Source organism: Crocuta crocuta, unplaced genomic scaffold, assembly GCF_008692635.1.
Source record: "Crocuta crocuta isolate KB4526 unplaced genomic scaffold, BGI_CrCroc_1.0 scaffold408, whole genome shotgun sequence".
Lineage (NCBI taxonomy): Eukaryota > Metazoa > Chordata > Mammalia > Carnivora > Hyaenidae > Crocuta > Crocuta crocuta.
Genome location: NW_027527444.1, coordinates 1,065,949 through 1,093,477, shown reverse-complemented (window position 1 = coordinate 1,093,477; position 27,529 = coordinate 1,065,949). Strand labels below are relative to the sequence as shown.

Below are 27,529 nucleotides of genomic sequence, written 5' to 3'. Positions count from 1 at the left end.
CATGGTGATCATCCATTTTATTTGGTTTGGATCTTGTAGGTCTTGATTTATGCACTTTCCAGGTTGAGAGCTCACCTTTTCCATTTGGTAAGAAACTGAGGAATGGATGACGGCTGACTAGAAGTAGTCTTCTTTTTTTATAGTGATCTCAGCTGAAACAGCCTGTAGAGGTGCATGCGTGTTGTTAGAGTGCTCGTTCCTCACTAATCCCTACTTGCTTTGCCCTCTGTGCGTGCAGTTAACGCATGGTGCAGCTGTGCTGTGCTGGGGTGACTTTACCAGTAGCTCCTCTTTTTTGTTCTTTACATGAATGGTTTTCTTTTTGTTAATCGGTAATTTATAATATTCCCCAAATGGTATAGAGTTAGTTCCTAATATCAGATCAAAAAGAGCAGACTAAATTTTAGTTTTTAATAGCAGTAATATGGAGAGAGCATGATAAAGTAGATGATAGACCACTTTTAAATGTGACTTGGCCTGAAAACTGATTTGTCTCAAATAAAGCATGTTATTTTATCAACGCAATCTATACCTTGTTTTGTGACTACAGAATATTTCCAAAATATGATCTGTAGTTGAAATTATTCACCAAAGGATAATGTTTACTAAACCCAAATCAAGAATTTTGGAGCATTATATGATCCCATCCCTCCTGTGTCCTACACTACATACCATAGTTGGAACTATACATTTGAAACCAGCATTTTCCAAAGTGAAGCAGTTGCTTATATATTGAATACTGTATATTGAATCTTCTTGTAGATTCCTGTAGTGATGATGTGCTTATTTTTTTGGAAGTTCAGAATCAGGAGTGTTCTTTTAATCCTCAGGACATGTATTTACTTTGATTAAAATATAAGTAAATGGCACCTAAGTTTACAAATACATTGTGCCTGATTTTTACTGATTGACTATTCAAATTGATACAAGAACCCTGATTAGTTTAGCATTACAAACTTTTTCATTGCTCTATTTTAATCATATTGTTGTATATTAATGCAGGTAAATGCTGTTATGCGTTTTATTTGAATATTCAGAATTGACTTTTCATCTACTCCCTCTGCCCCTCTAGCCGGAATAGATCTCGGTCCTGTCGCTGATGACCCCTCTTCTTTGCCTCAGCCAAGTGTCAATCCCAGTTCACGACCATTAAGTGAAGAGCAGCTAGATGGAATCCTCAGCCCTGAGCTAGACAAAATGGTCACAGATGGTAAAATATTTGCCCTACATCTAGGCTTTCTAAAAGACATGAGTAAATATGATTTTCAAAGATTTCTGCATGCTACTTTATCATTTAACTTCTATTCTGATCATTTCTGTGTCGAATGCTGTTTTGTATCAGTACGTTGAAATGGTAGTTGTTAATATTTCTGTTTCTTTATTTTATCGTAGGAGCAATTCTCGGAAAGTTATATAAAATTCCAGGTATTTGTGTTCTGTATTTTGAGTTTATGAAAATGGCATTCCGGATGCTATGGCTCTGATAGCCTTGTAATCTTGTCACCACTACGATTCTGTCTCCCAGAGCTCGGAGGGAAGGACGTCGAAGACTTGTTTACTGCTGTGCTCAGTCCTGCCGCCACTCAGCCGCCCCCGCTCACACAGCCGCCCCCGCCGCCTGCGCCACAGCTGCTGCCCGTGCACAGTCAGGGTATGTCACCTCTAGAAAAGTTCCGTGAGTACGGTTCTGCAGTGTGCGTGCGCTTGCCAAAGCTCGTCAGCCTTGACCCTTGGGGGCAATGCATAGCAACCAGTAGGAGAAACCATTCCTCTGTGGCGATGGGAAAATACTAATCTGAATTTCTCTCAGTCACACTCCTACCTCCCTGAAGTTCTCTGGCAATCTGTGGTCCAGTCTGAGACCAGAATTCTTTGTCTCTCCTTAGGGGCAATGGGGAGAAGTACCTGCCTGCTTCCCTTCCCCAGCTTGGGTCCCCTTTCAGCAGCCCTTCCCACGCACACATTTGGAGAATGACCCCCCACCTGGCTGCCCTGTGCTCACTGGTCCCAGTTGCACTGCTGTTTGCTCAGTGGTCAACAGACTACCACCTCCACACCCAGCCCCAGGCTTTTCACTGCAGCGTGTGGCACAGATAGATACTTGTTTGGGTAATTATGCTTTTCCCTTTAGATTGTGAGTTCTCTGAAGGCTAGGGCCGAATGTGTCCTCAGCTCTATGGAGTCCACCACAGAATGTGTATTCAGCACATCCTTCCAGAGTAAATCCTTGACCTTTCTCCACTGTCCACTTCAAATTTATTTTTTTAAGTTTGTTTATTTGGAGAGAATAGGGGAGGGGGAGAAAGAGAATCCCAAGCAGGCTCTGCGCTGTCAGCACGAGGTGGGACTGGATCTCATGAACCGTGAGATCATGATCTGAGCCAAAGTCAAGAGTCAGACGCTTAACTGTTGTAGCTGCCCAGGCGCCCCCAAATTTCTAATTTTGTGCAAATCTGCCTACTTTGATCGTTTTCTTCTACCTACTTGTAACTAGTTGCCTCATAAGACTTAAGGCTTTAATTTCTCCATCTTCAGAGCTGAAATTGGATAGCCTAGAATTAAATGTGTAGAGTTAGGGGAGGAGATGGTGTGGCGGGTGTGGAAGTCTCCTGTGGGGGTTGTTCAGGGTCCTGCTGGTGTGTTTCTATGGCAATTTGAGCACAGGGTCACTTCTCTGTGTCCTGTTTTCACTGCTTCATGATGACACGCTGAATCGAGTAACTTAATGATACTTTTATAAACTGTTACAAGTGTTGAAATGTGCAAATGTTATTTTTACTACCAATTTTGTGCATACATGCATAATGCACATAATTAAAATATTGTAGTTACTGCTAGTTTAGCCTCTAAACATAAGGTTACCCTGATTTTTGCTAGACTAAACATGTGATTTACATTTGGATAAAACAGACTCAACACAAGTGCTTCTTGTCTTAATTGTCCCCGTGTGCTTTCTTAATGATTGAAAATGCAACTATTCAATATTTCTCTTCTCAACATATATACAAAAAAAATCTCCATGCTTTTTGAGTTGCAAAGTCAGTATTTTAGAAATCAAATCAGTTAAAGATGGCATTTTTTTAATAAAAGATCTTACTGTCCTTATTTAAATGCTTTGGCAGCATTGGCTCATTTTTGATAGGTTTTGAGGGGATGCCTTTGTTGAGTACTTATGTGTAATACAAAGATGAATGGGTCTGTCCCCGCCCCAGAGCTTATAATCCTAGTATACGGACTTTCAGATATACAGCTGAGTTATATCATGGTAGATCATAACTCAAGTAGAGTTTCAGGAGTCATTAAGGATTCAGTCATGTTTCAAAGAATAATAATTCTAACTTAAGGATAAAGCATGGTCAGGTAACATACAGAGTGACACACAGATGTTCAGTAATGGCAACTTGAACATTTCCCAGAGCAGGGGAGAAGAGGTACGTGGGTAGCATTTAAGGAGCAAAAGCGGAAAATGCACTTTGGGTCTAGATTATGCATAGATGGCTGTGAGACAGGCCGTGCCAGCTGGGCTTTTCTTCTCCAAGTTGTTCAGTCCTTCAAGATCTCACACCAGTGAAATGACCTGATGGGTTACATGTTTTGGCAAGGTAGCTCTAACGTCAGTATTGGAAATGAATTGGACACAAGGGTTGTACTAATGCGTTTATTGTGGTTGAAACTAAGTGAAAATTTGGGTTCCAGGGAAATACATTTGCAATGCTAATTGAAAAGAAAGTGATATGAGTGATGGTGATGTTAGAATAAGTAGGAGTCTGGTACTGAATGGATGTAAAGTACAAGGAAAAGTGGAAAAACAAACTGAATTAGACTCTGTGAGCCAGGTTTGCCTACAGGTAATTAGTCTATAAACTAGAAGCACAGAACAGAGAAGACTGTGTGTGTGTGTGTGTGTGTGTGTGTGTGTGTTAGAGGGTAGTAGTGGAGGTATGACAAGTTTAGTTTTAGACCATTGTTAGAAATGGGACATACATACTATTCTGATTTACAGGCGGACTAACTCGCAGCTGTTCAAGGCTGCCAGTGAAAATTTAGGAATTGCATGTGTAGTGGCACGAGTTGAAGGTGTGGGAAGAATGAGGTTTCTTAAGAGAACGTCCTGCTGTAGAGTGCAGAGTCTTGAAGAACTCTTCAGTTACACGTGATGAGTCAGCCACATGCTTAACTCACCTGGTTCATATTACCTGTGCAATTATATGTTCCTTTTTCCTTTTTAAGGATTAGGTGAAAGTGAAAAAAAAAACAGTGATGGAGACTGAGTGAGAAGCATAGGATCTTAGAAATGAGGATTGTTAGAGACAAGTTATAAATCAGGTAGGATGAGTGCTTGTCGGTAATCATCAATGGGGTGGCTTCGATGGGAGTGGTCAGAAAGGGTGCCGGAGTGTAATGTGTGGACAGTAATACAGAAGGTAAGAAAATGGAGAGGGGACTTTTCAAGAAGATTGAGATAGAGTAACGTGAAATCGCTTTCGCTGAAGGTTAAGTGAAGTAGGTTTTCAATTATTACCATGATTCATGCCTCTAAAGAGATTACTTTTATAAACTGTTATGACCAGGTTGGTTGGTATGGTAAATTTGAGAGAAAGAGAGACCGCTTCTTAATTAAAATAATAAGAAAGGAGCAGTGCTTGGATTTCTGTGTCCTTGAACAAGTTATTTAACTTCTAGGTGTTCGCTTCAATGGAGTTGCCTATAATAACCCATTTCCTAGGGTTGTTAGGAGGATCAAAGAGTTAATACACGTAACGCTTTCTGAACGTGGCTTGGCATGTAACAAAAGTGCTTAATAAGCTCTTATTATGACAGGTTTCCAGACAGCCATGTTGTGGTTAAGATCGTGATGATGGGCATGGATTGCATTCTCCTTACCAGTGAAGAAGCTTTTGTTTATGCTAATTACATGAAAGACGTTTCACATTTTTCAGTGAAATCTCATATCCCTTAATGGAACCTACTTTTCACTGAAGTTGAAAATAGAGGTGACATTCTACTTTCAATAAAAGCAGAAATGTTGTTTGTTAATCTTATCCTGGGCGTGAACATAGATAAATTGGGACACTTGGTCACTGGGGAGTTCTGATCCAGTGGGCCCAGCTCTGCCATCTGGTAGAATAAGCCCTAACTTGGATGTGGGATAGCTCTTAGGAAGTCCTGGAGATGAAATCCTGAAAACCTGCTGGTGATCAGCCTCAGTATCCTCACAGAGGACGGGAGCTCTGCACACTTCAGTGTTCCAGCCAGAGTGTCTGCTGTAGGCAGTGGGACATCGTGCAGTGTCAAACACAGGGGCCAGACACTTCTTGGGTATTCTGTTTTCTAATGGTACGGCAAAGTGATGTTGGGGGTTCTCTGCCGGTACCCCAGTTGGGCTGACTATCAGCCAACTCTCTCCCTGCGTTTGCATTTGTGTGATTGTTGATGTGGACGTGGAGCTCCTACTGGTGTTCTGGCTGTTGGAGCAGCAGCCGTGCGTTTATCATTTCAGACTGTCTCTGAATTGGGAGGAGGTTTTTGAAGGCACAGAAAACTGCTCGGGAAGGGACAGTTGGGTAATTCCTGAACCGTTCAGAACAGTAGAAGGGTATAATCAAGGTCGGAGTTCCATGCTTGAGGAGAGGCAGGGTCTTATTAAGGTTTGTCTGCTGGCTGTTTGGAAAGAAGACAGGTATTTGAAGCTTGTGAATAAGGTGGGATGAGAGTTTAAAATGTGTTTGGGGGCTGAATTGGGGGCTGAAACTGCAAGCCAGTAATGAAAATTAGGCCCAAAACAGAATGTACATGTTTTTAACAATAAGTATCTATTTGGTAATGGTAGACGAAATACTGCTTGTTGCAAGTAATTTTAGAACAAGCACCAGTTTAAGAATCATAGATGGTTTTTTTTAGCAACAGGAACAAGAGTAATGTAAAATGTAAGGAACCATTTGTTTGTAAATTTTGAAAGAAGAGAAAAGCTATTTGATAAAATGTAGTAGCATTTGCTGGGAGAGTCCTTCTTTTTGTGGAGCTGATATGTACTGAATAGTTCACTGCATACCAGGCACTACGCTGAGAACTCCATGTACGTTGTGTCCGTGACGGTACAGAATACCTTCACGTTACAGAAATAGTAATTGAGTCCCTTCTGACAGGTAGCAAAATTAAGCTTTTAACAGGTAGCAAAGTTAAGCTATCAGACTCCAAACCACATGCCATTTTCAGTATACCATGATTAAGTAAACAGAACTGCAGGGACCATATTGCAAAATATAACCAAAAGTCCTTCTTTATGCAGTATTTTAGTTTAATATTGAAATAAAAATCCTGCTCTTAAATAGTGCTAGAAAATTTTTCTTTAAAAACGTTATTTATAAATAAGCTGCTTTTAAAAATTATTTATGAGTAATATGCAAATGGAAATGTTGTTTTCTTCTTTAAAGATGTATTTTCACGGATGCCACTCATGAACGGCCTTATCGGACCCAGTCCTCACCTCCCACATAATTCTTTGCCTCCTGGAAGTGGACTGGGAACTTTCTCGGCTGTAGCACCGTCTCCTTACACAGATACCAGGTATTCAAAGCCTTCCTTTTCCATGGAAACTTAAATCACACTAATTTTTGTTATATAAATATTAGTCTGTTTTAAGTCATTGTGCACTGTATAAGTATATGTTACATATATGGGATCCTTGCTGAAGACTATCCAACATTTTAGCTATTTTGGAACAGGTTTTAATGAAATTGTACTTGACCGTAGTCTTTGGAAGGTAATTTTATATTTATAAGTAAAGTTATTTATTATTTGCCAGGGATAAAAATCCAGCATTTAATCCGATGGCAAGTGACCCTAACAGCTCATGGCCGTCATCCGCTCCCACGGTGGAAGGAGAGAACGACACAATGTCCAATGCCCAGAGAAGCACACTCAAGTGGGAGAAGGAGGAGGCCCTGGGTGAAATGGCAACAGTAGCACCAGTTCTCTACACGAACATCAATTTCCCCAACCTGAAGGAGGAATTCCCTGGTAACGCAGAACGTAGTCTTTGTCTGTGTCACCAACTCGCGTGATTGTGTAACGCCTGCTTCTTCTTTGCCTTTGTTACTGTAGTAGACAGTCTGTGTTTCAACACCAATTTTCATCTAGTGTAGAAGATCCCATAGATATCTAGAAACCCCTTGGCATTTTCTTAGTCCTGACACTGTCTTACATTTGCGTATTTCCCAGAAGTTCATCTCAGTTAACGAAGTAACCACTTGTCCAGTTTTTAGTAGCCTTCGTAAATATGGAACTCGATGTTGTGTTCCATGTGTAATTCTACAGAAAACATTCCTAGAACAGAAACTTCTCATTTAATCAAAAGTATTGTTGGGCTTCCTCTTCTCCCTACCTGTCCAGTCTTTTTGAAAAAATCAGATGGTATAATGGTACCATTTTTTGAAAATTCTGATTAACCAGAGGATGAACTATTTGGATAAGTGGAATGTCATTTAGAGAATATTTGTAAGCAAATGTTGCTGTATTATCTTGAGTTCATGTTATGAGACAGGTGAGGGTGGAGAAGGGAGTACACACTCTGCCTTCTAGTAGTTTCCCCTGCTGTCAGCATGTAGCACTCTTAAATCCTGCGTGGGCTGCCCAGAGGTGGGTTTTCATGCAGGTGACACCTGTCTCTGTGGTGCTTTATTCATTATGTATAGAAATAAATGCAATCTAATCCAACAATGACAACAACAGCAATAATCAGTTATTTAGTGCAGGGCTGTCTGTTAAAGGAATATACTACTCTTCAAGTACTATTTGATCACACTTTTACTTGCTGTTTATAGATGAGCATATCTGGTTCTGTTAAGTCACCTTATGTCAGTGTAAATTATCCTTAGATCAGAGCTAAGATTTTTAGAAGTAATTTTCTTTAATCCTTTAATAATTTTACTATGTGATTCTAGAACCTCCTGAAATAACATATTAATAAGGCTGTTGGTATGTCACCTGATTTCCATTTTCATTGGAAATCCCATTTTTTTAAGCTTTTTAAAAATACCATTTCTTCATTTATCACAGTTGATTTCACCCATCCCTCATTGTGTTTACTGTCCTGACACTGTAAATTTCATAGTAATGGCTTGAAATGATTGGATTTCCATGTCTTTGTTCACAAACGCTGGTGACCGTCTTACTTATAATTACGATGACTTCCTTTTGGTCCGATTGACAGACTTCTCTGGAGGACAGACGGCTTACAAAACTTTTAGCTTTGGTTCTTGAAGCATCTTACATGCTTGAGGGAATTCATTATGTTTGGCTTAACGTTATCTTGGCTGCTTAGCCCCTTCCATTAAACCCCCCTCCACTCTACAAGTGAGATTCTCAATTAAGGCAACACTGCATTCGGCAAGTCCTCATTTGGCCTGCTATGTGCCCGGACCTTTATGCTGTACAAAGAATTATTCACGAAAACACAGCCAGCATAAGTTGAACTGTCAGCACCACATGTGTTGCATCCTGACCACAGCTCCGTAAATGTGTGCACCATGCTTTTCTGTTGCAGACTGGACCACTAGAGTGAAGCAGATTGCCAAGCTGTGGAGAAAAGCAAGCTCGCAGGAGAGAGCGCCTTACGTGGTATGTACCGCACCTCCCGTGTGCATGTTGTCAAGCACCATACCCAGACCTTACTTTTGTTGCCTTAGGTTAACAAAGATCTCCTATTGCAGAAAACACACATTAATATTTGCACTAATACACAGTTTTGTTTTTATACTGATTTCCTAGTATGTCCTAAGATAGGATGTGGAGTTTTTATAAGCTAGTTGGTAGAACCAGGATATTGAAATTAAAATCCGTTATTTTAGGAGCATGTTTTAATTCATTTCACTTGAAAAATATTTTATCTCTTCGAAAGAGTACTACTGCTTGAGGCTGCATTAGTGTGCCTTAGTCTCTTTCACAATAATCTCTTTTTGTGTTAGGGTCAGTAAAGACTGTGTGTCTTGAAACAGACCTATCTAGACACCTTTAGGGAGCTTTTGAAACATGAATTTTGCAACGGATTGTTAGGATATTTTGTAAGAGTCACAGTTCAGATGGTGAATTGTTTTCTCCCAAAGAGCCAAATTAAGATTGTCGACTGAATCCAAATCTTTGCTTCCGTTTTAAAGCATATTAATTGGACATAACTATTTTAAAAAATATATCCAGTTACCTTTCACCTTGACCCTGAGTGTACATACTGTCAGTGATAATGCTTGGGTAAAGCAAAAACATTTTTTTTTTAATGTGTTGATAATGCTTCGTGGTTTTGCTTGACTGTAGTAAGGTGGTGACAGTGTAGTTCTGGTGTCCCCCAGTTGTGTTCCTCAGTGCTAAACTCCAAATTCCAGAGTTTAGATTTGGAGGATTGATCTGATACTTTCCTTTTCTCTAAATGAAGAGAGATGTTAATTTTTCCATTTTTGAAGGGTTGGTGAAGGTAAGGGCTGAAAATACTAGATTACATCTGGGTTCTCCATCCTGGCTCAGCTAGAGAGATGGCAACCTGTCCTCTGTGGAGGCGACATGCATTACAAATGGGAGAGGCTGGGGTAGTGTCCAGATGCTCTCTGGACACAGGAGTTTGGAAGCTCTGAAGGATTCTGTTTCAGTTCTTTTCAACTCTTTAACCCAACTTTTTCTTAGAAAGTTCATCATAGTTTTATGTCTTGAAACATCTTAACATATCTGCTGGGAGATAACTTTCTTCTCCTTTTCTCAAAGCAAAAAGCCAGAGATAACAGAGCTGCCTTACGCATTAATAAAGTCCAGATGTCAAATGATCCCCTGAAGAGGCAGCAACAGCAAGACAGCATCGATCCGGGCTCTCGAATTGATTCGGACCTTTTTAAAGATCCATTAAAGCAGAGAGAATCAGAACATGAACAGGAATGGAAATTTCGACAGGTATGTGGTTTGTTTGTTTTAAATAATGTGCTTTTAGATTGCATTTTTGTTTTTTCAGAGGAGAGTAATTTATGTCATTATTTCAGAAGATAGTTCTTATAAAAATGTGATTAAAAGTTGATTTGCCTTTGGGGCGTCTGGGTGGCTCAGTTGGTTAAGTGTTCGACTCTTGATTTTTGGCTCAGGTCATGATCTCCTGGTTTGTGGGTTCAAGCCCTGTGTTGGCTCTGCACTGATGGCTTGGAGCCTGCTTGGGATTCTCTCTCCTTCTCTCCTTTCTCTCTCTCTCTCTCTCTCTCAAAAATAAACATTAAGAAAATACTTACCTTTCTCGGTAAACTATATTTAAGGTGATTTGGGAAGTTCATTAGAATGTTATAAACTACATATTGCCCTAGGCATAATTGCAGGTACTGTATGATGGATGGTAATCTCTCCTCCTAGGAATTTATAATCTAATGGGGCCTAGTCTGGTAACTGATGACATCAAACTAATTTTCTGTTGCCTTTTTCCTCCCGTGGCAGTTACATTCTTCCTTAACCATGCCTTTTCTTTCCTGTTTGGCAGCAAATGCGTCAGAAGAGTAAGCAGCAGGCTAAAATTGAAGCTACGCAGAAGCTGGAGCAGGTCAAGAACGAACAGCAGCAGCAGCAGCAGCAGCAGCAGCAGCAACAGCAGTTCGGCACTCAGCCCCTCGTGGCCCCGTCTGGCTCAGACACGCCGAGTAGTGGCATCCAGAGCCCCCTGACGCCCCAGCCCGGCAACGGAAACGTGTCTCCTGCACAGTCATTCCATAAAGACCTGTTTACAAAGCAGCTCCCCAGCACCCCGACGTCTTCGTCTTCAGATGACGTGTTTGTGAAACCGCAAGCCCCTCCACCTGCTGCAGCCCCAGCCCGAGTTCCCGCCCAGGAGAGTCTGTCTCAGCCTCAGACCTGTCAGCCGCCTTCGCCACAGGTCTTCTCGCCTGGGCCCTCTCACTCCCGACCACCATCTCCAGTGGATCCTTACGCGAAAATGGTTGGTACTCCAAGACCACCTCCTGGGGGCCACGGCTTTCCCAGAAGAAACTCTGCCGCCTTGGTGGAAAACTGTGCTCCTCTGCCTTCAGCCCCGAGGCCGGCTCAGATGGCTGAGGCCACGGCAGGCAGGCCGTCCCCCGTCAGAGACTTATGCTCCTCCACCGCAAGTAGCGACCCCTATGCAAAGCCACCAGACACACCTAGACCCATGATCACCGATCCGTTCCCTAAACCCTTGGGCCTCCCCCGCTCCCCTCTAGTTTCTGAACAGACTGCAAAAGGCCTTCTAGCAGCTGGCACCAATGATCACTTTAGTAAACCATCTCCCAGGGCAGATGTGTTTCAAAGACAGCGGATACCTGACCCATATGCGCGACCCTTGTTGACGCCCGCACCTCTTGACACTGGTCCTGGACCTTTTAAGACTCCGATGCAGCCCCCTCCGTCTTCCCAGGATCCTTATGGGTCTGTGTCACAGGCACCCAGGCGATTGTCTGTGGACCCTTATGAAAGGCCTGCTTTGACACCGAGACCTGTAGATAACTTTTCTCACAGCCCGTCAGGTGATCCGTACAGCCAGCCTCCCCTAACCCCACATCCAGCAATGAATGACTCTTTTGCCCATCCTTCAAGGGCTTTCCCCCAGCCTGGAACCGTATCAAGGCCAACATCTCAGGACCCATATTCCCAGCCCCCCGGAACCCCACGACCTGTTGTAGATTCTTACCCCCAGCCCTCAGGAACATCTCGCTCCAATCCAGACCCCTACTCCCAACCTCCTGGAACTCCCCGGCCCGCCACGATTGACCCTTATAGTCAGCAGCCGCCAACCCCAAGGCCGTCTACACAAGCAGACTTGTTCGTTCCACCTGCCCCTAATCAGAGGCATTCGGACCCATACGCTCACCCTCCTGGAACACCAAGACCTTACTCTCAGCCACCAGCAGCGCCAAGGCCGAGGGTTTCAGAGGGTTTTACTAGGTCCTCAATGACAAGACCAGTCCTCATGCCAAATCAGGATCCTTTCCTGCAAGCAGCACAAAATCGAGGAGCAGCTTTATCTGTTCCATTGATAAGGCCACCTGATCCATGTTCCCAAACTCCTAGGCCACCTGGACCTAGTCTCTCAGAAACTTTTAGCCGAGTTTCCCCGTCTGCTACTCGGGATGCCTACGATCAGCCTCCAATGACTCCAAGATCTCAGCCGGACTCTTTTGGAACAAGTCAAGTTGCTCATGATAGTGTTGATCAGTCAAGGCCTGGATCAGAGGGGAGCTTCAGTGCGCCCTCAAATTCTCCAATGAGTTCTCAGAGCCAACAGTTTCCCAGCGTCTCCCACCTTCCTGGACCTGTACCAACTTCAGGGGTCACTGATACACAGAATACCGTAAATATGTCGCAGGCAGATACGGAGAAGTTAAGACAGGTAAAAACCCATATCTTAACAGATGTTTTAAATGTATTATTTCGGAAAGAACACAAGAGTAATTTCTACAGAGATGTTAAAGTTTATCTTCTTATGCTGTGGTATTTGTCATACTGCAAAGAAGAAAAATGAAATTGGTAAAATGACAATACAATTGAATTTGATTTATTCTGCATCTGATTTTCGATCATCATAGATTTGTTCAAAAATCTGAATTTTTGACATGCCTGGGTGGCTCAGTCAAGCGTCCGACTTCAGCTCAGGTCATGATCTTACGGTTCGTGGGTTGAGCCCTGCATTGGGCTCTGCTGACAGCCAGCTCAGAGCCTGGAGCCTGCTTCAGATTCTGTACCTCCTTCTCTCTCTAACCCTCCCCTGCTCACACTGTCTCTGTCTCTGTCTCTCTCTCAGAAATAAATAAAACATTAAAAATTTTTTTGAAAAATTGAATTTTTGACCTTCACTACTCTTAAATATGAAAGCTTTCAATTTTGTAATACTTGTCTGGCAAGGAATGGTACCCAAATTATGACTTTGTTTTTATAACCTGTTGGATAGTTAAGTATAACCAGTGTTTTATCAAATACTGTGAAACATTGAGATATTTTAAGCATTTTCATAGACCCTTTTAGGAAGTATTAAGACTTAAGCCATTCTTTCTGACTTAAGCCATCAGAAATCCCAGGGATTTTCGTTTCTTTCCGTCCAGCGGCAGAAGTTACGTGAGATCATCCTCCAGCAGCAGCAGCAGAAGAAGCTGGCGGGTCGGCAGGAGAAGGGCTCCCAGGACGCGGCGGCGGCCCCTCTCCCAGCGCCCTTGCAGCACTGGCAGCCCGACGGCGTCAGCCAGGCGTTTGCGAGGCCTCCGCCCCCCTATCCCGGGAGCGTCCGGTCTCCGGTCGTCCCTCCTCTGGGGCCTAGATATGCAGTTTTCCCAAAAGATGCACGCGGACCCTACCCTCCTGATGTTACTGGTATGGGGATGAGACCTCACGGATTTAGGTAATGCTTTTAATTTCATGCCAGATCTGACTTGTTAGGTGGAAACAGACACGTGAAGTTCCTCTTAAGGCGTCGTTACTCCCTTTAACTCTGCGATTCCTTTAAGGATAGTCAGTGTTGTCTTCCACTAATGTGAGGTCATGGATTTTTCTTTTCTGAACCTCTGAGAACTCTACAGACTCTAGAAACAGTCCCTCTAAGTATTGGCTGAATCAGGGTTCCATTACGGCCACAGCAATGTAGTTATCACAGCAGTCAGACCTCTAAAATGTCACTACCACATTCTGCAAAAGCCTCCTGGGATGTGATGAGTGTTGTCCTGTCCCCAAGTTTTCCATTTTGACTGACATTGTAAATAATTGTGGCGATTTCCAATTGATGGGATGTTTTCCTTTAGGAACTTTTCTCCAGAGAGGGTTGTAAAATTAGTGGGTTTGTTTGTTTGTTTATTTGAAGTGGCTGATAGAAAGTTTGGAGCCAAACATGTTATCAGAGAGAGTTCCTTAGGATGTGTGTTTAGTTTTGTCATGTGTGGTTTTTAGTCTGATACCTACCTCCATGCTACAGTCTTAATCCTTACGTTCCTTTATTTCTTCCTCAGTTATAACTTATACCTATTGCTCTGCTTTATAGTTACTTCTAAATTGCCTTTAGTGCTTTCTAGAGTGAGGCACAGTATAAATAATAAAAATGGTCCTAGCAGCGCCTGGGCGGCTCAGTCCGGTGAGTGTCCAACTTCAGCTCAGGTCATGATCTCATGGTTTGTGAGTTTGAGCCCCGCATGGGAGCCTGCTTCCGATTCTGTGTCTCCCTCTGTCTCTCCTCCTTCCCCACTTGCACGCTGTCTCTCTCTCCTTCAAAAATAAACATTAAAAAAAAAAAAAGTCCTACAATTTGTCCTCTACTAAATTTTTACACATCATGCATATAGTCCTTTATCTTAATGCTTCCTGTAGTTGTTCTTTCAAGCAAATAGATGAGTCTGTCCAGTCATGATGCCCACGCCTTTGTCTTCTCAAGGACAGAAGGCCTATAAACCTTCTTCTAGCATCCCCCCAAATTAGCCTTTTCCTTGCAGCCTCCATAAATATAGAAAAAGGGAAGAGACTCTTACTCTACTCTACTAGTGTTAGGCTTACTTCTAAACCATCGATTTCATCTGCTTGGTAGCAGTTTGCTTATGTTGTCTTAGATCATATGTCCTTAGAGCTCAGATATGGTGTACGTTATAGGGTGCTTAGCAAGAATTACTTGCATATAGATACTTTATAAGTGCTTTCTAATGGTGACAGTTTTGTTTTGCTAAGTTGTTATATTTGGCAGCATTAATTTTGTATTTGATTTTAATCTCAAGTTTTTCCTTTTTAACCTAACTGCAAATTCAACATGAAGCTTAATAATAACAATTTGCTTCTTTTTCTTTTTCTTCTTTTTTTTTTTTTAAGATTTGGATTTCCAGGAGGTAGTCATGGTACCCTGTCAGGTCAGGAGCGCTTCCTTGTACCTCCTCAACAAATACAAGGGTCTGGAGTTCCTCCACAGCTCAGAAGATCTGTATCTGTAGACATGCCGAGGCCTTTAAATAACTCACAGATGAATAATCCAGTTGGACTTCCGCAGCATTTTCCACCACAGAGTCTGCCAGTTCAACAGCATAACATACTCGGTCAAGCATTTATTGAGCTGAGGCACAGGGCGCCTGACGGAAGGCCGCGGGTGGCCTTCGCCGCTTCTCCCGCCAGTGTTCTGGAGCCACCCTCTCATCCAAGACAGGGAAACTTCATTCCCCGGCCGGACTTCCCGGGTCCTAGACACACCGAGCCCTTGAGACGACCTGTTCAGGGTCTGCCAGCTCCGCTACCTTTGCATCCAAATGTGGAACAAGGGCCACCGTCTCAGCAAGACCAGAGTCATCCCGTCCATTCGTCTTCTGTGGTCATGAGGTCCCTGAGCCACCCCTTAGGCGGTGACTTCTCAGAGGCCTCTCTGTCAACAGCATCGACACCTGCTGAAACAACATCCGATAACTTACAGGTAACCACCCAGTCTTCTGATGGTCTTGAAGAAAAACTCGATACTGACGACCCATCTGTAAAGGAACTAGACGTTAAAGACCTTGAGGGGGTTGAAGTCAAAGACTTGGATGATGAGGATCTTGAAAATTTAAATCTAGACACAGAGGACGGCAAGGGAGATGAATTGGATACTTTAGGTAATTTGGAAACAAATGACCCCAACCTGGATGACCTCTTAAGGTCAGGAGAATTTGATATCATTGCATATACAGATCCAGAACTTGACCTAGGAGATAAGAAAAGCATGTTCAATGAGGAACTAGACCTTAACGTTCCCATCGATGATAAGATAGATAATCAGTGTGTATCTGTTGAACCAAAAAACAAGGAGCCAGAAGACAAAACTGCTGTTCCCTCTGATAAACACTCTCCATGGAAAAAGTCCACGGGTACCAGTGAGATAAAAACAGAGGTGCTGTCTCCGGGTTCTAAAGGGGAGGCCAGATGTGACAGTGAGAAGAGCAGCGAGAGCAAAGACAGTAGTGGCACCCCCAGCTCACAGGCTTCGGCTCACACAGAGGTCACTGACGGGGAGAAGGCCGCTCTGCAGTCCTGTGACCCAGATCTGCTGGAGAAGAGAACCCGCGAGGCTGCCGGCCCCGCTGCAGCTGGTGTTCGCGGCGCCTCTCAGCTGCCTGCCGCTGATGTGATCAGCCCATGCGGCCTAACGGCATCCACTCCGGTTCTCTCGAGTTTACTTGCTAATGAGAAATCTGATAATTCAGACATGAGGCCCCTGGGGTCTCCACCGCCCACGCTGCCAGCCTCGCCATCCGGTCACGCATCAGGTTTGCCGCCTCCTTTAATGACGCCGCCTGGGCACGTTTTGGAGAGTGCCCTGAGTTCTCCTGTGCCCGTGGCCTCTAGGGCACACCGTGCTTTCCCCCAGGGTGTGCACGTAAACCCAGGATTCCTTCAGGGCCAGTCGACAGTTAGTCATGGTTTGGGGGCTGGAAAGCCTGCAAATCCAGCGGGTCCTCTCGCAAGCCAGCCTGGGCCCAGTGGCCTGTCTGGGCCCCAGCAGCTGATGGTCCCTCCAACGTTAGCCCAGCAGAACAGAGAGAGGCCCCTCTTGCTGGAGGAGCAACCTCTCCTGCTCCAGGATCTTCTGGATCAAGAGAGGCAGGAGCAGCAGCAACAGAGACAGATGCAAGCCATGATTCGTCAGCGGTCAGAGCCCTTCTTCCCAAACATCGGTAGGCATGCCCTCGGGTCTTGTGGTCATGACCGTGGCGGTAGGGTGGCATGCAGTGCACTCCCAGGATTTTGGCATTAAAATTACCTGCGGACCAGAGCAATGACGGTCATATTTTTGTTCCTCCTTCAGCTTTAAAATGAAAGCAGTTAAGAGTTTTTAGATTCCTCCCAGGAATCAAGAGATTGAAAGCTCTGGCTTTCAGACCCTCTCACTTCTTTTACTTAAGACCTTGTTGAACAGAAACGAGAACCGTCCTCTTAATTCCCTCTAACCATTATTACCATGTATTTTCAGAGTCCTTGAAAGATGAATTTAAAGGAACTATGGTAGAAATGAACTTATTACTGTCTTAGGTGTGTGATAAACGCTTGACCAGGTTTTGTCATATAAAGCTCTTTAACTTATTTCCAATACCTTATTAATTTGGGGGAAAAAACACCCCAAACCATAAGATAGCAATGCAATAAAAATATCTGAGTGCCTCTAATGGTAAGAATTTGTAGTCGAAGCACACACGTCAAAGGAATGCTTTCTTCTAACCAATAAAATTGACGCCTGTCCTATATACCTTACCAATTGTATCATATTGGGGGGGTCCGTTTCTTTTTCATTTGTATGCAGAGAGGCCTTCTTTTCAGTTGTGTATCCTTTTTTGCAAAGCTGTACCCTCAAGAAACAGATACATTTTCTTTTTAAAAGTGATAACTAGTTTAGTGGGACCCTTAGTATTGGAAATAACTGCAGTTTGTCATTCATGATATGCTGCATAACTAAGGAAGCCATTCTAATTAGTGCTGCAGAAGTTTGGATAAAAAGGAACTGCCTTTAGATGATGGCTGTCATCTTCTTTACATGTGGCAGGCTTCTTGTTCCGAGTTTTGCACAACTGAGGTATTTGAGCACTATCCAATTATGGATTACTGAGATGAGATTAAATTCAGGATAAGGTTATTACCATTTCATAATCCCTTGCCCGGTACAAAAAGCTAAAATAGTGATTATCATAATAAGGACTAAGAGTTTATAAATTACATGATGTTTGTGATAGTTACATTATCTCTTAGTGTTACATGAACCATGTAGTATGAAATAAGTAACTTTAAAATATTTCTTCTTTAGATTTTGATGCAATTACAGATCCTATAATGAAAGCCAAAATGGTGGCCCTTAAAGGCATAAATAAAGTAATGGCACAAAACAATATGGGCATGCCACCCATGGTTATGAACAGGTAGGTGAAGATGTTTCTCATTTTTATTGTGCATCAAGAAGTACGCGAATTATTGCTAGTTCCTAGAGAGAGCATATGGTAACTTAAAAACTCATTTTCTAGGGATGAACAATAGATCGTGACATTGGTTGCAATGTCAGCTGGATGTGATCAAGTGTAAAATTCTATACAAATGTAAAGGTTTAATTTCCATTAGTTTTATGGCAAACGGAATAAAACATCAGAGAATGGTTGGAAGGTTGACTTAATCAGGAAGTCAGTGTATTTAAGTGTGTGTTCCTTTGTTTTAAATGTTTTATTTATTTCTGAGAGAGAGCGAAAGAGAGCAGGGGAGGGTCAGAGAGAGAGGGAGGCACAGAATCTGAAAGAGGCTCCAGGCCCTGAGCTGGTTGTTAGCACAGAGCCCAACGTGGGGCTCGAACCCACAAACCGTGAGATCATAACCTGAGCTGAAGTCAGAAGCTTTAACCGACTGAGCCATTCACGCGCCCCTAAGTGTGTGTTCTTTTAAGTACCTTCAGTTAATCTAACTAAAAGCTGCTTAGGACAGAGAGAGTCTTAAACTGATGAAGATGAGAAGATAAACAAGAGAACAGAGGTTAAGTAGTTCTGTTGAGAAAAGAAGATAATTTACTTAAGTCTGTGAATAGTTTTTATTCTATCCAGTGAAGAATGCAGAGAAAAATGTGGGACATTTCAATAAAGATCCTGAGTGGTTAAGGCAACTGTGAATTCATTTCTAAAATAAAATGTCCCCAAACTGAATTTGAATCAGAAAAAAAAAAAAAAGTCAAGGGGACAGTTGCAAGTTAGTGGTTAGAGAATTTGTCTTTTCACTCTTGGCAGAAAAATGGAAATTCTGCATTAAAGAAGACTGTGAGAGTTGTTAGACTCAGGATTTCTGAGGTTAGAGTATTTATGCTCCCCAAGGTGGATTAAATAACCACTGAGCAGTCTTTAAGTTTTGATTATGGACCACTGTCAGAAATATGTGGTAGTGGTTTTTTTTTTGTTTTGTTTTTTGCCTTTTTTTTTTTTTTAAAGTGCAGGTTCATTTACTCACCTGCAGGTCTCCTGAATCAGAATATATGAGAAGGATGCTGGTGTGTCCCTGTGGTTAGTGAGCACCATGCCCTGTTCTCCTGTGTACTGTGGTTGGGAACCTCTGTCAGTAGAGTAGGCNGCTTTTTTTTTTTTTTTTTTTTTTTTTAAATAAAAGGGATTGTGGATGATTATGGAATTGAATATAAAATCTACATGAATTTAAGATAAACATGTTATTTCAGTAGATTGGGAATCCTTAAAGGTACAGTTCTTTTCCATTGTTGAGATACTTTAGAAATGGTCACGGCCAATTATTGAGTTCAAAGAAGAAAAGTAGTTTCTAATGATGTTCCATTATTGCACAGCATCTGTTACGACAATTTCTCTATCACAGAGGTTTTTAACCATTTTGTTATGACCATTTTTGACATTCCAGTGAAGCCTTTGAATTCTTTCTTAACATTTTTATGTACAGAACCAAAAACATAGTATTACAAGGAAATCAACTCTATTTGAAACACAGTTAAATTAAATTTATAATTATGGTTTATATGCTTAACGCATTAACAAATTTAGCAATAGGTCTAATAACTACCATAATTTTAAAGTGTGTAATGATGAACCTAAATGACCAATTAGGTGCGTACAGCAACTTTTATGAAAATAATGTGAATTCTATTGGTGATAAAGACACAGAACTGCTAATAAGAGTGTAGTTTGCTGCCTGTATCAAAATAGGAGGAAATGCTAAGTTTCATTTAGTGCTTGGTGGAAAATTGGGACCTTAATACAAAAAAAAAAAAGTAGGAGCCTCAGAATTAGACCTGTGATCTCTCAGCATGTGTACCTCTACCAGTGAGAGTCACAGTACGTTTTAGAGTGTTGTTTGCTCTTTTCCTGAGTGCTTTGAAGAGGCAGTGGTGTAGTCTCTCCGTCAGCCAGAGCGCTTTTGACTGAGGCTGACAGACAGTGAGTGATTATTTGGATCTGGAGATCATTCCAGATCAGGGCTGTAATGGGGGCAGGGAGGTGATAGATAAATCAGAAACCTGAGTAAAAAGTTTTAAAAAGCATGTGTTCTAAATTGTAATAGTACCTAAGTACTCGTGTATAGTATTTGATATATAATTTGGATATTATGCTTGTTATATTAAAGCATTTGGTAACTCTAGAGGAAGTGTTTTCATTAAAGCAGTAATGTTTCTGTTAAGTTTTTATGGCTCTAATTAGAATAAGTCCCATTTTGCCAAACATTTTTAGCCATATGAGACTTGGTTCTTGGTCAGTGACACATTTTTTATTTGCTTTAATGTCAGACATGGAAATGTACCCAAAAGATGCATGAAACTTTAAGATTGAGACACCTCTTTGGTTTTAGAATACAGAATAGGCTACAGTTTTGTTTTTTTTTTCTACAGAATAATCATGGACTTAGAGTATTATAGTAGTCTTAGGTGTACAAGGTAGTGATTTGATACATTTATTATGAAATGGTTACTACAGTGAGCCTAGTTACCATCTGGCACTGTACAGAGTGGTACAGTGTTACTAGATCTCCTATGCTTTACTACCTCCCTCTTCCTTACTTAGTTTATAACTAGAAGATTGTACCTCTGAATGGCCTTCACCTATTTGATGCATCGCCCCCTGCCGGGCAGTAATTGGAACCAGAAATAATCTAAGAATTTATGTGATCAGTGCCTTCACTACGTTTTGGGTTTTTTTGTTTTTTTTTTTTTTCTTTGTTTGTTTTTTTTTACCCGGAAAACTTGAATTGTATTTTAAGGCTCAATGAGGCTGCAGTAGTGACCAACCAGGGAGCAGCCTGGTGGCTTCTTTCCGCAGTCCCTTGGCCATTGTGGTAGAAGTTGTGCAGCCTCTGCCTCTTCCTTTCATCGTAAGTGAAAGGGGAGCAGAAAGTGGCCGCCTCTCGCAGCTGCAAGGTGAGGACCAGATGTGGCCCTCCACCGCAGAAGGGGCCCTTCCCACATGGTTTTGATGCCATCGCACTTCCTCCCTGGAGGACAACATTGTTAAGCACTTGAAGACAATTTTCAGAAAAATGAAAACAATTATTTTCATCCTAAGTGCTCATCATTTTGATACCCAGTACTTCCTTTCCCCAGGTTCCCCTTTATGGGCCAGTCGGTGGCCGGAGCGCAAACCGGTGAAGGCCAGAGTCTCCTCCCGCAGGCCATGACGCAGGTACTGCCGCTCGCGACCTGTCCCCGTAGATAGACGCAGCGCCTCCCTGGGTTTCTCACCAAACCCCACTCTCTAAGTGAGGCCACTCTTAGAAAGTAGTAGAAACCTTAGAACACTGCCAGAATACATTATCGGGCTCAGCGGAGATAAAGACGTTTTGTTACTTTTTAAGGCAAAGACAAATTGAGGTTAAAAAAGTGACAGTTTCTAAAAAGGACCTATAAGAGTTAGGAAGTCACTTGGAGGGAAACCAAATGCGTAAGGTTTGGGTTTAGCTTTTATTTACTTTTAACTCCACAAAAACATTTTCATGTCCTACATTTTGGAATTCATCCATGACATTTAAAATGTGAAACTGGTATACACTAGAAAATAATGATTATCATCATTCTACTTAGCTATAGGTAATCATATTCTGCTATTTATTCCTTGGGATAATTTAGTTTTTTTAAGACACTTTACATTCATAAGAATCAGCTGTAAGTGTGATGTTTAAATGTTTAGTGTCAAGCAGTGTCCAGAGGGGTAGAGCTGTTCATGAAATGTAGTGTTTCCTTCAATGATATTTTTTTCAAGTATCTGCCTCGGGGGAAGAAAAAGGGAAAGCTACCTACTATATATGTTTTGAAATTTTCTTTTTTGCCATGACATTTGTACTTTAGATACACTCTGCTGATAATTATATTCTCTTCATTATTGAAAGAAGAGAGAGGCACCATGTGATGAGGTGGAAAAAGCGTACACTTCACAGTTAAACTTTTAGTTCTGCTGTGAACATACTGTGCACCTTGGGCCAGTTCTTGAACCCCAGGTTTTGGATGGGTCAGATGTTACAGCACCTGCTTTGCAGTATTACAAGGGTTCAGGAAGTGCTCTGGCTGCTCATAGCACTTACAGTTGTAACGTTGTCTGCAGCTCCTGTCCAGCGCTACTTGGAACAACTGAGTCAGTGTTTTTTTCAGAGTTAATCTTATCTATCAGATTTTCGCCAGGGAATTGTTAGATTAATGACTATTCAGTCTCCCTGGGAGTAGTAAGGCGTTTAATTAGAAAATAAGGCCACTATTTTTAACTCATGTATATTTGTTTTTCTTATTTGTGCATGTTAGAGACGGCGGTTTTTGATTATAAATTAACTCTGTATTACAGAGTGGAATTCAGTAAATCTGGAACCCGAGTTTATGTCTTAATTACAGAAAAAGCTGGGTAGATATCATCAAAAAGTGGGATTTTATGTGGGTCTCTAGGTAAATACTAACAATATTTCACGTGCCCTAGTATTATATTTCCAATGAATAATCCCATACCGCAAGCATAATTGTTTTTCAGCTAAAATCTAGAAAATAAAACAGTTCAGAGATACTTACAAATTTTCAGAAATTAGGTTGTCACCACAGAATTTATTCTAATTTTTATAAAGATCAAAGCTTTACAGATGTCTTAGGAAACTAAAGGGGTTTTTCCCCCTTCCATTTCTTTTTCTTTCTTTTTTTTTAAAGTTTTTCCCCCTTTAACTGAAATGTGGAATAAACCTATTTGTAAATTTTACTTATTTTAGGATGGCAGTATAACACATCAGATTTCTAGGCCTAATCCTCCAAATTTTGGTCCAGGCTTTGTCAGTAAGTATAAATCTAATAAGTTATGTGTTCTCTGGGGATTGCTTGTTCACGCTATTTTTGTGTTTTTCTATAAAAGAAAATGGAGTTAGCATAGGTGTGTTATTTTAAATCTAAGTGCCCTCATCCTTTATGAAGCATCACTGCCCTGTTGGGCATCTTTACCTGAAGACATGTATTTTCATTGCTTTTTTCCTCTGTGCATGAAGAATTATAGCTAGAGATTAATATTTTAATACAGAAAACCATCTTCCCCATTCTCTTCAATAATGTTGTTCCTGTTTTTGTATATAGATTGGGCACTTTACAATCTATAGAATTAAACCATTTCTCGTTCTAATGACTGTCTCCCTAAGTGACAAGGACCCTACATGGGAACAACAAAGGGAATATGCTTAGATAAAAGTTGGGTTAGCAGCATGGTGTGAAGGTTAGGGTTTCAGGATGCCATGGAATCCTTCATAGTTATCTTCAGGGGTCCCAAGGTGGTTCAGGATAGTGTTTAAAGTTCTCCCCAAACTGAACCTTTCTGAAATCTTCAGACTGTTTAGCTAACTTTTTTTTCACCATTATTTTTCATTTTGCTCACCTCTGCTCTCCTGGTTCCAGAAACCAGAAAGGCTTTCCTTGCGGTAGGTCTCATTCTACCAGAAGCAGAACTTCTGAAATCTTGTGAAAAAGCCTGTTCTTGAAAAATGCCCTTCAAATTTAGTAGACTAGATATCAAGTTCATATGTGTACCGGAACTTCTGGGTTTAGGAACAAACCCAAAGTCTGACCTTTTGAAATTACCCCTGCATTAATCATAATTATAATTTGAATACATATTTGCATTAAAATCAAGTAAACTACTGTGACCAACTGGCTTTTTCTGGCTTTATTGTGCCCATTGGCTTTGGTTGGATTCTTATTGTATGACAATATTCTGTTATCATTGATGTAATTTTTCAGCTAATGTCCTTCTTGGAATTGTATTTATTCATTTCTTTGTCTTATAGTGAGTCAAAAAGGTATATTTTGAATCTTAGTACCATAAGACGACTTTTTTTTTGTGTTTTTGGGATTTGGCATCAGTGACGTAAAGTGCCCTTAAAGAATAAAGAAGGAATACAAAATGAAGAGAGTTAATTATTTGGGGAGATACTTACGACAGTCATAAAAGGAGACAAGAGCTTATTTGATTGATAATTATTCTGTACCTTTGCTTATTTATAGAAGTATAAATTACAAAATTCATAAAAGTTACCAATGGTTTTAACTTACGGATTTCCTTTATAAGACGTAGACTTCGCGTTGGTCCCTTCGGAAGAGGTTAGGTTCCCTTTTCAAAGTTCAGGACATTTTTTCACCCTTAAGAAGTAGGAAAACCCTTATTCTAAACTTGGGAAAATTAGCATGGGAAGTGATACCTAATCCATGCTCTGGACCTTAACAGTACATACCTCGCTTTGTTTCTTTGAAACATTTAAAAAAAAATATCTTTTAAAAAAATAAAAAATTCTGTAAGGTTGAGTTAATGCAGTAAACATGTAACTTAACAGATAGTTTGGTATGTGGGTTACAGAATCTTATAGTTCAGTAACAGAAAGTTTTTCATTAGCTAAAAGTCTGCTTTTCAAAGATTGGAGTTATAGTATTTCTAAGTATGAGATTAACATGTGTCCTTAGACCTGCATTCTTTGGTTTCCTCGAATAAATAGTTTTCTAAAGTTTCCTATGTAATAGTTACATTATGGTCTAATATTTAGTATTTTGTGTTTATACCACCAATTACACAGTCATGGTGGAACTGCATTTCCTTACAAAGTAGATTTGTGTAACTTTTATATTGTTGGAGTCTTTAGAAAATTAACACAGATGAATTTTTCATTTTTTCTTTAGACGATTCACAACGTAAGCAGTATGAAGAATGGCTTCAGGAGACCCAGCAGCTTCTTCAGATGCAGCAGAAATACCTTGAAGAACAAATTGGTGCACACAGAAAATCTAAGAAGGCCCTTTCCGCAAAACAACGTACTGCCAAGAAAGCAGGGCGGGAATTTCCAGAAGAGGATGCAGAACAACTGAAGCATGTTACAGAGCAGCAAAGCATGGTTCAGAAACAGCTAGAACAGGTAATTTGAAGCATTCTGGTTGTTCTTTTCCATGGGTTGTTTTTACTACTTCTTTTCAATATTTTGGTCTTAAAATGCGTCGGTATATCTTCTGGAAATAAAAGACTCATTCCTCGAAAACAAAACCATTTTGCTCTTCCCTTCCATTGTAAACCAGATGTTTCTCAAAATGTTCATACTGAAATAACAACTATACTTAAAAAGTAAAAAGTTTAAACTTTTATTCAAAATGAAATAATAGTAGTGTTCAAAATGGGTTAAGAGCCCACTCCTAGTAATTACCCAAGTGAATTAAAAACTAGGGTTTACATAAAAACCTATATATAAATATTTATAGCAGCCCTATTCATAGTCCCCAAAAACTGAGAACACACAAGTATCCTGTGGTGATGAATAGTCGGACAAAGGAGGTATTTCCACACGCTGGAATACTGCACAGCAGTGAAGAAGAACAAAGTTGATATAGAAGAACCTGGATGGATCTCAAGAGCCTTGTGCTGAGTGAAAGAAGCTAAACCCGGGAGATGATGTACGGATTCCATTTAGAGAACGTTCTTGAAATGACAGAGGATGGACAGCAGTTTAGTGGGTGCCAGGGCTTAGTGGTGGGGGAAAGGGAGTTTGACGACAGAGGGGTGGCCCAGGGCATCTTCTAGGGTGACAGGACTCTTCTGTATCTTGATGGTGGTGATGGCTACACTGATCTCTGCATGCGATAAAGTTCATAGAATTGTACACCAAAAAAGTCAATTTTACATTTATCAGATTTAATTTTAATAAAATTGAAACATAATCCAGATGTTAATAGGAGAAAGGGAGGAGTTCAAAGTGGACTGACTTAATAAAAATCAGAGTGCTGCCAGTGTAGTTAACACTCTGGTGAACACCTTCACATATGATGTGTCTCATTTAACCTTCTCTACGACTTTCTGAGGAAGCTAGTGTTGTCACCGTTTACACGGGAAGAGTCCGGTGAATCATCACAGAGGTAGGTGGCCTGTTGGCCCCTGGCTGATGATTGGGTTAGGCATTTGGGGCCCAGGTGTTCATCTCCAAGCTTTAGCTATCACAATAATGTACCGACCGTAAGGTGATTGTAGTGTAATCTGTGTTGTTTAAAAATTAGGACAGTTCTAGAGTGGGGGTGGGGGTTCTTCTCTCGAAATTTACTGTCATTCCACGTTTGTTGCAAGTAAAATTCTTACAATGATAGGTATTTCTTATAAAGTATTTTTAGCACTTTTATTGCCTTCTGGTGTTTTTCTATAAATTCCTTATGATGAGGGCCTAGCTTTTGCATATCCATGGATCAAGTCCTATTGAGAAGCTAATAGTGTACTTGGACAATGTAACACATCATCTGTTATTGTACAGTTGCCAACAATCCAGTGTAATCTCGTTAAGATAAGCAGTTGAGGATAACGTGTTTAAGGGTATTTTACAATGTCACGGGAAAGGCATGGATGACCCCCTTTCTGTGTTCCAGATACTGCTCTGGGTACGTTCCGTGTACTGCTGCTTCACCAGGCCCATGGTACTTCCCCAGTTCTAGCCAGTCATTGGTCAGGAAAGAAGAAAATGAGCTAGCTGTACAGCCGTGGAGACCCATGAAACCATTATGTGCAGAGAACATGCTAGTCTGTCTGAGAAGCTGAAGAAAATAAGTTGAAAACCTGCAGAATCACTGGGCTCGGTGTACTAGTCTAATTAATACACATCCAAAATTGGATGGTTCCAGAGGACACGTGTAGCCTCTGACATCACTTCCTCCCCTTCTTGAGCAAGGTGCACCTCGGGACATGGGGACATCTTCTCTGTAGCATCTGGCACAGCGGGGCACCGGGGTTTGGGGAATGAATTCACTGATGTAAGTTAGTCATTATAGTAGGAGCCTACTAGGAACCATTCGAAGTATTCTCTCAGAGTTTTGGTTACTTTTTAGAAATATGTTATTCCTTGAATTCAAAGAGTTTTACCAGTCTAGTCTCTTGAGCCTGGAAGGGAGGGACGGGCGTGGTGTACCTGCTCTTATTTCCCCCTGTTTTAATGTCCTGTCTGATTTGGTATACTTCAGAGATGAAATCCTCTTTACATGGCTAAAATTTTACTTAAATCTTGGTTATTCTAACCTTGTGTATTAATGTACCTTATAAGATTTGTCAGTTAGCTGATTCCTGTGTAGCCTTTGTTTATTGTTTTACTTTTTGTTGTGTGGCTTAAATACACATAGTAAGATTTTTAAAATCTTTGTTTCAGAAAAATATTTTAAATTTGTTTTTGGGATATCATATGGAAAGAAGCTTCACAGGAGACTTTGGGAAAATTGTATTGTTAAAAAGATTGGCGGTTCTTAGTGCAGATCATTCTGACTTTCTGCAATTTTTGCCACTGCCAAAGCTAATTACTTTTGTCTCTGTAAGGTCTGCCTGCCTTATAGATAGCCTCCCCTCCCCCACCCCAACCATCAGCCACCTGTCGTATAGATGAAGGAGTAAGCCTAGCTTTATTCTTCCAGATCCGTAAACAACAGAAAGAGCACGCCGAGCTGATAGAAGATTATCGGATCAAGCAGCAGCAGCAGCAGCAGTGTGCGATGGCCCCGCCCCCCGTCATGCCAGGCATCCAGCCCCAGCCGCCCCTCGTGCCCGGTGCCGCCCCG

The 27,529-nt window shown here is 41.3% G+C and overlaps 1 protein-coding gene across 1 annotated transcript in view; it reads left to right on the top strand.

Annotated features, from left to right (window-relative positions):
* The window catches only part of KMT2C (lysine methyltransferase 2C), a 272,429-nt gene that overhangs the window by 219,568 nt on the left and 25,332 nt on the right, over positions 1-27,529 (top strand). Inside the window, exons 29-44 of the mRNA XM_077761227.1 lie at positions 40-87; positions 1,073-1,210; positions 1,393-1,425; positions 1,526-1,651; positions 6,435-6,567; positions 6,806-7,020; positions 8,546-8,619; positions 9,751-9,933; positions 10,502-12,382; positions 13,092-13,384; positions 14,830-16,655; positions 17,777-17,888; positions 21,059-21,137; positions 22,696-22,759; positions 24,638-24,870; positions 27,386-27,524. Coding sequence (XP_077617353.1) covers positions 40-87; positions 1,073-1,210; positions 1,393-1,425; positions 1,526-1,651; positions 6,435-6,567; positions 6,806-7,020; positions 8,546-8,619; positions 9,751-9,933; positions 10,502-12,382; positions 13,092-13,384; positions 14,830-16,655; positions 17,777-17,888; positions 21,059-21,137; positions 22,696-22,759; positions 24,638-24,870; positions 27,386-27,524 — 5,577 coding nt within the window. The remainder of the gene's footprint in view (positions 1-39; positions 88-1,072; positions 1,211-1,392; positions 1,426-1,525; positions 1,652-6,434; positions 6,568-6,805; positions 7,021-8,545; positions 8,620-9,750; positions 9,934-10,501; positions 12,383-13,091; positions 13,385-14,829; positions 16,656-17,776; positions 17,889-21,058; positions 21,138-22,695; positions 22,760-24,637; positions 24,871-27,385; positions 27,525-27,529) is intronic.